We start from the raw sequence: 13,782 nt of genomic DNA on the forward strand, positions 1-13,782 counted from the left end.
GACAATAAACATGAAAACTGGTGCGTTACACAAGTTGTTATGTAGGGAAGTAAGAAGGCTCGGCTAGTTTGTGTCCGCACGACTGCTACCGCTGAGCTCAATGGTCGTAACGACTCGACTCCGTTTGATTTGGCGTCATTTTACCCACAGTAGAATGGGAGATATCTCTTCCAAAACACAGATGCCGACTCCAGAGACCGCTCTACCCGGGAGAAGTGAAAGTTTAAAAGTATCAGGTAGGATGAATTTCCCTGTGTGTGTCGTCTGTGTCGCATGTTGTCCTAGGCTCGGTAGCTATAGCCTATAGTAGCTAGCCTATAGTAGCTAGCCTACATACCTAGTTGCTTAGCAAAACACCCGAAGTTGGCCTAATTATGTAAACATTGAAAACACAAAGCGTGTACAGTTGATATTTATGTCAACAAGCACTTGTCGTACGACTGTGTAGCCGACATACGTCTGTGTTGCACGAATTGACTACACTTCTGCCCTGCTATGACTTTAAAGCGCTGCAGAAGCTTTGTTTTGTCACTGAAACCTCCATATTGCGCATGCGTATATTCACTTCTCGCTGCTATTAAACGGATGAAGAAAGGTCCGTGCAATCCGGGTTCCTTGGGACGTTCCTACCCTATTGAAGTTGACATTTCAAATGGTTAAGGTTCGGGTTTAGGGTAGGGACGACCCTAATGTAGACTAGTCTCTCTCTATTTCTCCCTTTCTCTGCACAGTTCACACACACACGCACGCACACACACACACACACACACACACACACACACACACACACACACACACACACACACACACACACACACACCTCTGATTAAGGCAACCTGTTCCAAAGCTAATAATTTGTTAAAAAAATAAAAAAAATTAAAAATAATAATAATAATAATAATAAAGGCTGGAAAATTATAATGCATGTTACTGTTAATCCTGCAATTATGTAGGCCTTATACCAAGGATATTTCTATTGGATCTCACTGAGCTTAAAGTGATTGAATATGCATTCTATCCTACTGGCAAGAACTTGACTCGCTTGGGGGAATTTTTGCTAGTTTAAAGTCAGTGGTGCAAAACATAATGTTTTCAGGGGCTCCCGAATGGCGCAGCGGTCTAAGGCACTGTATCTCAGTGCAAGAGGTGTCACTACAGTTCCTGGTTAGAATCCAGGTTGTATCACATCCGGCCGTGATTGGGAGTCCCATAGGGCGGTGCACATTTGGCCCGGGTTTGGTCAGGTTAGGCCGTCATTGTAAATAAGAATTTGTTCTTAACTGACTTAGCTAAATAAAGGTTACATAAATAAAAAATTATGTCTAAAGAAAGATGCTATCTCCAACACTCCATTTACATTAAAGATTAATTGTATTTCCTGTCTGACTCTCAGAGGATGGAAAAAGGAAAAACTTTCAGTTTGAGAGGGAATGGCTGACACAAGTTGAGTTACATAACATTTGAAGGGTAGAGGGGTGCGGTCTGCAGTGATGAGAATGAAAACATGTAGCCTACTAGCTTTTGCACTGTAGGCAAAGAGAGAGAGCACTAGGAGCTCGCTGCATGACATCAAACATCGATCGCAAGGAAAAGGCAAGAGAGAAAAAACAATTGCAGTACCTTGTGTTGCTTGGTTCCTGTCACCATAGGATGGGAAAATCATAACAGTAATTGTCTGGGGTCCTACGGTTTTCTCAGAACAGGCCCCATCTGAGTGGATGTCTAACACAACACCTAGTTATACTGTCAAATCGTAAACTGCATTTCACTTTTCTTCAGAATTGCCCCAAATATGTGTGTGTGTGTGTGTGTGTGTGTGTGTGTGTGTGTGTGTGTGTGTGTGTGTGTGTGTGTGTGTGTGTGTGTGTGTGTGTGTGTGTGTGTGTGTGTGTGTGTGTGTGTGTGTGTGTGTGTGTGTGTGTGTGTGTAAGAGAGAGGGCAAGTAAAAGGCCTGGCGGGAGCAGCTGAAGGCTGCTTGAGATGCGGCTCACATGGGAACTGTGTGCAATGGCATGAAGCGTGACCGTGCAGGGAAGGGATCCACCCTGCAGGACTGCAGTGGTCTGATTACCAGCCCCATACTGCCCTGGCCTCCTCCCCAGCCCTATGGCAACATCACTGCACCACGGGGCTGGCAGGTTGCCAGGAGACGCACGCACAGCTACACAGACAGGCACCACACCACTGCACGTGGCTCTGCTCGCTCTGCTAAGGCATCCTGATGTTGCTGCTAGCCCGCTGAAGGTCACACATGACGGGGCGTTGGAACAGTGAGGAAAGAGGAATGAAGGGTCAGAGACAGAATGAAGTGGATTCATTTATTGCCCTGCAGGATTATGATGTCCTGGATAAGAGAGTAGCCATGGTATCTGTTATGCATTTTATGGACATTGAAATGGTTATTTACTTATGGACATGGTGAAATTCATCCAAATCGCAGTAGATGCTGACAGGCATGTGACTGCCTATTTTATATTTTGCAGATCACAGATGGCTCTAGTTCTGTGTAGAGCAGCTTCCAGTGAAAGAGAATAGGGGTCAATCCTGATTTATGTGGTCATTCCAAATGATGTGATTGTGTAAGGTGTATGCTGTACTATCCATCCACAGTCCTCTTCTAGAATAGATAGGGATACTGATGGACTTGGACTGTTTGTTGTAGATTGTGTTTTCAGTTTTCTTTCATAATCAGGAATAATCAGTTGCATTGTTGCAAAGTGTAAGTCAGCACATATATATTCCCTCCACCTCACTAAATAAAAAACCTGCTGCATCACCTCTAGTCAGTTAATGGATATAAGGAGATCTTACAAGGGATTTTACCTTATGTAAACATTTATTGTAGTCTACGAGCTACATGGTTTAAAATCCATTTCAATATAATATCCCAAACTGTCGGGGAAAGCCAGGAATTAATAAAGTAGCAAAATGGCTTTAAGAGAAATTGACAGCCAATCAACAGCCTCTGTTTTGCTGTGCGTCTTATTTATTCCCTATAGGATCACTCCTGCATCTGCCAGTCCAAATTCCACCATGCTAGGCTGTTGCGTGGGATGGGGATTGTGGCTATGTGCTACTGGATGGTGTGAACATGGAGGCAGGCAGTGGTGAGTTGGCACCAGCGATGTGGGCACTGAGGTGCCCCCTCAGAATGGCGGGAGATGCTGTGCCTTGGCACATGGTGAATAGACTACCCCGGCATTGAAAAAGCGAAGCTGCTTCAGGTCTTGTAAAGACATCCCAGAGATATTTTTGGGGAGTCTCATCGAGAGAGACATGGAGGAACTCCCTGCGTGACTTGCTTGGGTGAGGGTGGGAAGGAGAGGGGAGAGGGGAATGGGCTGTGGTGGGGGTATGGAGAGGTTAAGGGGGTGTGTGTGTAGGCATTGGGAGGTATTGGCTGGCAAGGATTCCAAGTACCACACGTGTCTGTGTGCATCTGGGTGGGGGGCGGGAGAGGGAAGATGCCAGAGATGAAGGAAGTGGTCGAGTGGCGTAGCTCAGAAATTAATCTGAGATTCGTTTTGATCAATTTGCCCAAATCAACGGTTTTATTTTGGGGGGAGGGTGGGTGTGTGGGGGGTACTCAGACAGACATGTTGGAACCCCGCCAAGGCATCTCGGGAAGGTTGCCATGTTGAGAGGGAGAGGGAGAGGAAGGGAAGAGAAAAAAGCCAGGCAAGACTTGGCAGGGTTCTATCGCAGCTCCCTTTGTCTGTTTGCTCAGCTTTGCGCTAAGGAAATCAAAAATACCCAGGGTGTAGGAACTCTGCTTCAACGCGAAAAAACTAAACCAAACAAGAAAACAAGTCGAGAAAACTACTTTGAAAAATTTTAGGACGCCGAGGGTGAATGGGGCACAAGCATAGTCACCAAAAATATGTTCTAATTCCAGCAGAGCTACACAATGCTTATTTTCGTGACTGGAGGAGGTTACTTGAGCCAAGAGATGACCATGTCATTTCAACTCAATCTTTCTTTGTAATTTCTAAGCGAATGAAGCCGCCGCATCTGTCTTTTCTGGCTATGTTTTGAACACAAAAGGACTCTCAAAAGTGGACCTGGATTTTATCCATGAAGGACTGCCAGAACTGTTGTGGCCAAGCAACTGTCAAGAAAAAAGTTTTTTGCCTTTCCATAGATCAAACCTTAAGTCGCCATCCGTACATCACTGGGAGTAGATTTCACCTTCCAAAGTTTTGTGATCGTAAAAATCACTGACTTCAATGCACCTCTGGGGTCAGAATGGAGATAACTGGCCACAAAAATACGTTGGATCCCCTCCCTAACTGCCTCTGTTGTCACTAAGTTGTCCTCTTTGTGAGAGGGGTTTACAGCGAAACAACAGCAACTGGTTACTCAGGCCAAGTGCTCTTTGACCAAGCTTTAGAGTTCCGTTGTGTCTCGCAGTTGGACGCACTGAAGAACATTTGAAGATATCTCGCCTGCAAAGGACTGAGATTCTCCAACATTTGGATTTGAGATCAGAGGCCAGTGGATCTACAGTAGTCTGTGTGAGGCACTGGACTAGTAGTGCAGTTTCTCCAAGCTGCCTACTCTCAGTTGAAAGAGAGTTCTACAGGCCTGACTGGTTTTCTTCTAATATGTAAGGTTTCTTCAATACAATCCATTCTCAGCTTCACAATGAGAGTGTGGTACTGTGTAAGGTAAGTTATATGTTATATCTGTTTTCAACAGATTAAGACGTCTACTTCCTCTCCCGTTAGACCATAAAGAAACCATAGGTGTTCCTTACTTACCAGCTGTGTTGTTGTCCCCGGGACACTTCAGAAGTCTAGCACTGTTTTCCTGCTATATGAAAAAGGAAGGCACTTAACGGAGGCTGGGGATTGTCAGGGATGACTTAAAACGTCTCCTGAAGGATCATCCATCCCTCCCCAGAGGACCCGGTGTGCCTACCATTCTACCGCTTTCCCACGATCAACGTCCTCGCTGCTGATTTTCATACTGGCCACAGCCCCTGCAGAGAGAGTGGTCTCCCAGTCTCCGAATCCCCCAGAACCAGCGTCTTTTCTCATCTCCACCGTGTGGCTGATATCCCCCCTCCCGTTGTCTGTCACAGGCACAGCAGTGCCATCTCCCCCTCGGTCATCCTTAGGAAGCGCTGTGCATGATGGTTTCTGATTTGTGTCTGGCACTTGATTAATAACTGCAGGGAAAGGCTAATAGAAAAGTAAGAAATGTTCCCCTCAAGGTTTATATTGAATCGCTGCCAAGGCAAATTACACTCTGCCAGATGTGTTTGCGCTGATAGCAGGTGGAGTCAGCAGGTGTACTGTGATGGCTCTCATAATTATGAACATTTGTTGTGGAAACATCATATTTTGCCTCTCTCTGTCGTGTTGGAGGTGATTTCATCATTACTTGTACTTCTATTTAGCTACAAATTATGGACAACATAAAGCAGGCAGCAGTGTTGTGTTTTTATAGTCCATTTTCATTCAAGTTAATGAAAATGAATGGCCAGCTCATTTAGCTGTGGCTATTACTGTACTGATGACGCATTAATGAATCACAATTATCCAAATTCTAGTATCACAGAATCAAGATAATGGCGATTAAGAAGTCCCTAATTGTCCTTTTAGATTTCGATTCTGTAAATGGGGTTGGAACTAAAGGTTGAAGGAAATTCTGTTTGGTGTTGGAGTGCTGCTGTTCTCTCCTCCTGATCAGAAGTCCATGTTCATGCAGGGGTGAGGGCCTCAGTCTCCAGCTCTGAGAGTATGAGGAGGGATGGGAGGGGAAGACGTAGACCTGCTGATGCATTTACACACGGCTCTCTGCTCCCGAGGTTCTGCCTTTTGTACCCAAGTAACCTGAAACATGACGTCAGTCTTTTATAGGAGGTTTAGGGTAGGAAGTTAGGCCTGAACTTTGGGGCCTTGTCTAGAAGCACTACTAGCATTTGGCATTGGTTTTTAGCTTGGCTAGCTAGCTACTCCCCCTGCTTAGCAGAGTTATGACTACTTTTCTATTTAACGCTTCCCGTTTTAAAGAGAATGTAAGACAATAGCTACATGAATCTGTCCTGTCTCAAGTCTCGACCGTTCTGAAAGTGTCAACACAAGTAACCGAAGAAGGCAGTGAACTTGAGAAAAGTTTGACTTCTTAGAAGAACCTGAAGTCTCCAGATAGCGGGACTGATTGTTGGGTTTGTGAGTGACTGCGTCTGATGGTCATGGTTGGACTGAAGCTCTGCTCTGGCCTCCAGTGCCCACTCATGTGGAGGGCAATGGCGTAGTGGAGGAGGAAGCTCTCCGATTTCTCCAAGGTTGGCTTTACCCAAGTCCACCCATGCATGCATGGCCGACTTCGCCTGTCCATGAATTATTCACAAAGCTCTCTCTCTCTCTCTCTCTCTCTCTCTCTCTCTCTCTCTCTCTCTCTCTCTCTCTCTCTCTCTCTCTCTCTCTCTCTCTCTCTCTCTCTTTCTCTGCCCTTCGACTTTAATCCAGAGAAACTTCCCCGGCAAACACAGCACAAATCTTCAACCCAGGGCCTCCAGTGACAGAGAATGAGTACTCGGGTTGCCTGTGAGCAATATTGCAGGGTTTATCATGCCTGTTAAGTGAGTTTTAAAGGCTTATCGGCCTCTGTTGTGCCAAGATATGTCTTAATTTGTCACATGCTGAGTAATGATCCTGGCTAATGCCAGCGTAGACTCTGGTGACATGCATGGGATTTCACCATAAGTGTCCCTTGTTTTCACTGACACTGATAACCCCACAGACAAAATTGGCACCGCTTGCACCTCAGAGAACTTAGATTACCTGTCATTCACTGAGGTTTATCTCTCTCAACCACAGTTTACCATCCACTGAGTATAAACTCAGTTTAAGATGTCTCTTAGTTAATGTTATCTTGTCTTTCAGTCTAGATCCAGTTGTTTAAATGCTTAGAAACCCAGTTTTATGATTCCAAACTGTGACTTCTTCTGCTCTTAATGGCAAACCACACACTGTTGTGGTGTACCGGTCGCATGTTGGGTCAAACCCACCTGGGACCAATTTCTCTACATTTTCTGTGTGGCTGGATTGGAGTTAAAGTGACTGTCTGTGTCTACACTCCTACAAAATAGACATGTTGTCATCGCTTAACACCAAGCAAAAAAGAGTAAATCTATGAATAATTTAGTGAGTCTGGTTGCCTACCCCATGTATCTGAAACCGAGGTGGAAGTGTTATAGGAGGACAATTCATTAGCTTGTCACGCTATGACTACCCCGATCTGAAAACAGTTGATGGTAATCAAGGATCGTTATATTAGCCCTAGGCACACAACTTTAATTAAATGGAAGATTAGATGTAACAAATTAAAGATTCATTCATTAACCTCAAACCCACCAGGTGGGGGTTATTAATCAGATTAATTATGTCATGATAATGCTAATGATGTTCTACGATTCTCATAAATCTTTAAAAAGTCTCTTAAAAACAAATTGGAGGAAGGATATTCTGAGGGCCACAGCTCTGTATTCATTAGTGTGTTACGGTGAGAAATATTTCTGTGACCTGGCTCATCTCATTACTGAGCGGGATTACACAGAAATATGGCTATTACTTATCATATTTGCCCTATATTAATTGGCTGAACCACAGCCAGCTAAGGAAACTGATCTGAAATGAAATTGTATTGCTGGAGGTTTCAATTTTTTCTACATTAGCATTTTAGTCATGTAGCCGATGCTCTTATCCAGAGCGACTTACAGTAATGAGTACATACATTTTCATACCTTTTTTTGCTCTCGTACTGGTCCCCCCGTTGGAATCAAACCCACAACCTTGGTGTTGCAAGTGCCATGCTCTACCAACTGAGCTCAGCATCTTTTCCCAAGAGACCATCTGGTTGGGTAAAGAACAAATCAAGCAAATCAGCACCACTTCCTGGTCCTTATGATTTGTTTAATTACGTTTGAGTCATTCAGCAGACTCTTATCCAGAGCAATTTACAGTAGTGAGTGCATAAATGGTCCCCTGTGGGTATCGAACCCACAATCTTTGTGTTGCAAGCGCCATGCTCTACCAACTGAGCCACACAGGACCCCAAAATAGTAGGATAATCGGACCCCCCTGATTATCATTAAGAGGATCATCTGCCTAATGATCTTTTGGCTAATTTGTCATATAACTGTCCTCACACCTCAACACAATGTGCTATTGTTTAGCTCTCCCATTATAGCTCAGTGGCTTTTCTCTCTCCCCCTCTCTCTCTCAAATCCTCTCTCTCCTCATTCTGTCTCTATTTTTCTCCTTTATCCCTCTCCATCTCTCTCCCCCCCTCTCTCTCAAATCCTCTCTCTCCTCATTCTGTCTCTATTTTTCTCCTTTATCCCTCTCCATCTCTCTCCCCCCTCTCTCTCAAATCCTCTCTCTCCTCATTCTGTCTCTATTTTTCTCCTTTATCCCTCTCCATCTCTCTCCCCCCTCTCTCTCAAATCCTCTCTCTCCTCATTCTGTCTCTATTTTTCTCCTTTATCCCTCTCCATCTCTCTCCCCCCTCTCTCTCTCCTCATTCTGTCTCTATTTTACTCCTTTATCCCTCTCTATCTCTATACCCCTCTCTCTCTGTCTCTCCTCATTCTGTCTGTCTCTCTCTCTCTCGCTCATGATAGTTATTTTGCATAACGTACCTGACATCTACTCTGGTTGTTAGTGGGAGTGAGTGCTGGAGGTTTCAGTGTGAGCTTAGCCCACTGTTGGTGAGATGCCATTAGGCTGGCCTGTGTGAAAACCCTCATACAAACACACACACCTCTCTCCCCTTCTCAGCCCATGCACTCATTCCAGGGCTCCGATAGCAACGGATGCTGTGCTGTTGCCATGTGTGGAGGCATTTCTGTGACATTGCTTGGTGGAGTGGCACGATGGCTGATTAACCCTTCGTTACCCTCGTTGCATAACTTCTCTTGATTGCATAATGGATTGCCATTACACATGTGGTTGGTGGCTTCCTGTGTAACCTCACTACTCTGTTTTGTATCCTCTTAGAACAGAGCGAAGCTTTGATGCAATGGCGCGGAAGCTGGTTGAATATATGGCTGTTGACCTGTGACCCAGACCTCTTCTATTGCTGTAGTTCTGCTGTTGCTGCTGACTGTGAAGGGTTTCCATTAAGCAGTTAGATTATTGCTGGAAGCCAGGCTCTTAAATCCTGTGTTCTGTCATATATTCTGAGGTATGGAGTTAGATGAAGCTGATGTTACAGTATGTAGGTGGGCATGTCATGTTATGGTAACTAACCTACATTTCCCCATTTGAAATGGTATTGCGATAACTCTTAACTGGTTATCTCATTACAAGAGGGGATATACAGTAGTTTCTGTTAGTATGAATGTTGTGGTCTTTGTCACAAAATATGCATATATTTGTTATACACATTTTTGAACTATTGTCACGTCTCCGAATGCACGAGAGTGTGAACTATTTGCCTCCCTAATCGTGTACTGATAAAGGCACATGGTACTCTGCTTATGGACTAAACACGAGCTTTATCAAAATGTTCTCTTTCATTGATTTCTTTAATCTAGTATAGTGGAGCGTTGCTCTTAAATGTATTTGGATTGTCAGTTTACACCCCTGGGGAGGAGGTTCAGAGGGTTAGAATAACACAAAATACAAAAGATTGGATTTGGCCTTCACAGACAGAGAGGATCACTACAACTAGGATACACAGGAAGGAATGAGCTCCCTCTCTCCGCTCTCCTCTCCCCACCCTTTGGAAGAAATACACAACACCTGAGCAAAGAACTGACAGAATTAAAGATGTATTGTGTCCTGAGTCCTGCACTGTTTTTGTTTCCAGTGTTTCTCCCTCTGGGGAAGAAAAACGTCCTTTTATGTGTGAGCTCAATCCGCCCATAGACCTAGGTAAGGAGCTGGAGAGAGAGACCATGTTTGATGTTGACACATAATTGGGAGATGAAGGAGCAGAGCAGCCCTCCTTGCTATCACTATGAAACACACACACACACACACACACACACACACACACACACACACACACACACACACACACACACACACACACACACACACACACAACAGGCCATCATTGTAAATCACAATTTGTTCTTAATTAGTATGTGGTGAACTTTCAAAACTCTTAGTTCAAAACTCCAAACTGGTAACACTTGTAACGCAGCCAGTCTTCAGTGTTGGAGTAGTGAACTACATATCGTGTATTGTATTTTACAGTATTGAAACTTCTGTATTGTAGTGACAATGGCATAGAACAGTTCCTCTGGACCTCCTCGAAGTCTGAGTTTGCCCTCCCCCTTAAAAAAATCCCAGAATGCGTCTGCCACTCACAAAGTACAGTGGAAGTCGGAAGTTTACATACACTCCACAAATTTCTTGTCAACAAACTATAGTTTTGACAAGTCTGTTAGGACATCTACTTTGTGCATGACACAAGTCATTTTTCCAACAATTGTTTACAGATAGATTATTTCACTTATAATTCACTGTATCACAAATCCAGTGGGTCAGAAGTTTACATACAGTAAGTTGACTGTGCCTTTAAACAGCTTGGAAAATTCCAGAAAATGATGTCCTGGCTTTAGAAGCTTCTGATCATTTGAGTCAATTGGAGGTGTACCTGTGGATGTATTTCAAGGATATTACATTTTTGCATCTGAGCTCCTAGAGTGTGCGGCTCTCCTTTATTGTCAAGTGTTCCACTCCGCTAGCCAGCACCTCGCCTAAATAGGTGTGCGTTTCTTTTTCCTCTAGATTGTATTTCAAGGCCTACCTTCAAACTCAGTGCCTCTTTGCTTGACATCATGGGAAAATCAAAAGAAATCAGCCAAGACCTCAAACATTTTTTTGTAGACCTCCACAAGTCTGTTTCATTCTTGGGAGCAATTTCCAAAACGCCTGAAGGTACCAAGTTCATCTGTACAAACAATAGTATGCAAGCATAAACACCATGGGACCACGCAGCCGTCATACCGCTCAGGAAGGAGACATGTTCTGTCTCCTAGAGATGAACGTACTTTGGTGCAAAAAGTGCAAATCAATCTCAGAACAACAGCAAAGGACCTTGTGAAGATGCTGGAGGAAACAGGTACAAAAGTATCTATATCCACAGTAAAACAAGTCCTATATCGACATAACCTGAAAGGCCGCTCAGCAAGGAAGAAGCCACTGCTCCAAAACCGCCATAAAAAAGCCAGACTACAGTTTGCAACTGCACATGGGGACAAAGATTGTACTTTTTGGAGAAATGTCCTCTGGTCTGATGAAACAAAAATAGAACTGTTTGGCCATAATAACCATTGTTATGTTTGGAGGAAAAAGGGGGAGGCTTGCAAGCCAAAGAACACCATCCCAACCGTGAAGCACGGGGGTGCCAGCATCATGTTGTGGGGGTGCTAGACTGCAGGAGGGACTGGTGCACTTCACAAAATAGATGGCATCATGAGGAAGGAAAATTATGTGGATATATTGAAGCAACATCTCAAGACATCAGTCAGGGTCTTCCAAATGGACAATGACCCCAAGCATACTTCCAACGTTGTGGCAAAATGGCTTAAGGACAACAAAGTCAAGGTATTGGAGTGGCCATCACCAAGCCCTGACCTCAATCCTATAGAAAATGTGTGGGCAGAACTGAAAAAGCGTGTGCGAGCAAGGAGGCCTACAAACCTGACTCAGTTACACCGCTCTGTCAGGAGGATTGGGCCATAATTCACCCAACTTATTGTGGGAAGCTTGTGGAAGGCTACCCGAAACATTTGACTGAAGTTAAACAATTCAAAGGCAATGCTACCAAATACCAATTGAGTGTATGTAAACTTCTGACCCACTGGGAATGTGATAAAATAAATAAAATCTGAAATAAATCATTCTCTCTGACATTTCACATTCTTAAAATAAAGTGGTGGTCCTAACTGACGTAAGACAGGGAATTTTTACTAGGATTAAATGTCAGTGATTGTGAAAAACTGAGTTTAAATGTATTTGGCGAAGGTGTATGTAAACTTCTGACTTCAACTGTATATACTACCGATCGCTGTTCATGGTTCTGAAATTGCGACGTCTACTTCGCTACCTATCGATAGGCTGTCAGATGATGTGGTGCAGTAGCCTATAGCTTTGCTTTAATGGATGCATGATTATTTTTATTTAGTTGTCATTTTCTCATGTTAAGCCTAATATTTCCAAATATGTTTTGGATGAAAAAATTCATACTAATTACAAAAAACACTAACCAAATTCACACTGCTTCCCTGAATTTCAAACAAAAACAACCCCCCCCCAAAATAAAATAGTTTGACTAGTGCAATTTATCACTTGCGGTATAAACACAACAAAGTCCACCTTCTTCACTGTTAGTGTGTGGGAATCCTTTTCCTGCATGGCATTCACTGCAGACTGTGGGACATCCACTACCATCTCATCTCTACTTAGTCCTTCAGCTATTTTCACTTTCTCCACATGGGAGACCTGCTGGATAGCCCTGATCCTAGCTACTGCGACCTCCTTCATCCTTACAGGGCATTCTGGGAACTCAGGAACGTGATTCCCATCACAATTACAACAACATGCTTCATCTGACTCTTCAACTACGACATATTTATTCCTTCGACAAACACTTGCCACATGTCCAAACTTTTTACAATTGTAACACTACAGTGGTTTCTGTACATATGGTCTCACTGCACATCTCACATACCCAAGTTTAAAGTAATTCGGGAGAACCACTTCATCAAACGACAGTAAAACCGATCATTCAATTCAAGCGACGTGCGTCTACCACTCCTGGAATGTTATCCCTAAACCACACAGCCTCTATGTCCAACGAGACACCAGAGATGACACCTTTAACCGGTGCCCTATTCTGAAAATCATAACTTTCCACATCATTTGTCGACATCTTATAGAGCCACAGAGCTTTCTCATTTTGCGCTTTTGACAGACACGAAAACAACATCAAACTGTTCCAGGTCACTCTGACAGATTCCCCTTTACCCAATTCGTCCACCGCCATCTTCGAGACCGCAAACGGGTCACCCAAAAAACTATCCTTGCTCGTGAATCGCTCTCCAACCATAAACTGCTGTTCATTACCAACTTTAGCCCTTTCTACTCCACTGTTCTTCACCATCGTCCACTCATTCTCACCAACTGTACTCGCACCAAGAGAATCGCACAATGCTTCTGCTTCCACCATTGGTCCGGCAGGCCATCGCACTCACTCTCCATCTGAGTCCGACCTGATTCACCTACCTTTTTTTAACCTGATAGTCAATTAAGTAAAGGGGCCGAGGCGGGCTGCCATCGCCCCGATTGAAATAGGCTAATTATAAAAATAGGCTAATTACGTATCGTTTACACCACTTACGAATTCGTCAGACAAAGTTCCGCCCCCATTCATTTTCAACAGGGGCATGCGGAGCAATGCACAGGGGATTGTGGGAAGGTGAGTGGCGAGAAACCTACTAGCGGAGCTGTAGAAAAAGTTAAGCTCTGCTCTACTTTATGCAAATTACACTTGGCCACCGCTGCCATTAACCAATCAGGGGAGGAGCAGATGTTTGCTTGAAAATCTTCCCTTCATGAAACTGTCATTAGTTCCCGGGCTAGAAAACCCCCCAAAATATGGAGGATAGGCAATCATTGCTATGTCTGGTTTTCCAATTCCATATGATGTTGCTTTGCTAGAATACAGAGACAAAATCAGAAGGTCAATGGCATGGAGGAGGATTGCATAGATTGTTTTGATGGTGGGTAAAGAGAGATTTGCTGCTACCTAGCCATG

General features: G+C 44.0%; 1 protein-coding gene across 1 annotated transcript in view; it reads left to right on the top strand.

The window, feature by feature from the left end:
• The window catches only part of LOC106571446 (mitochondrial peptide methionine sulfoxide reductase), a 110,065-nt gene continuing 96,283 nt past the window's right edge, over positions 1 to 13,782 (top strand). The window contains exon 1 of the mRNA XM_014144564.2: positions 1 to 236. Coding sequence (XP_014000039.1) covers positions 101 to 236 — 136 coding nt within the window. The 5' untranslated portion in view covers positions 1 to 100. The remainder of the gene's footprint in view (positions 237 to 13,782) is intronic.

Source organism: Salmo salar, chromosome ssa15 (genome assembly GCF_905237065.1).
Source record: "Salmo salar chromosome ssa15, Ssal_v3.1, whole genome shotgun sequence".
NCBI lineage: Eukaryota > Metazoa > Chordata > Actinopteri > Salmoniformes > Salmonidae > Salmo > Salmo salar.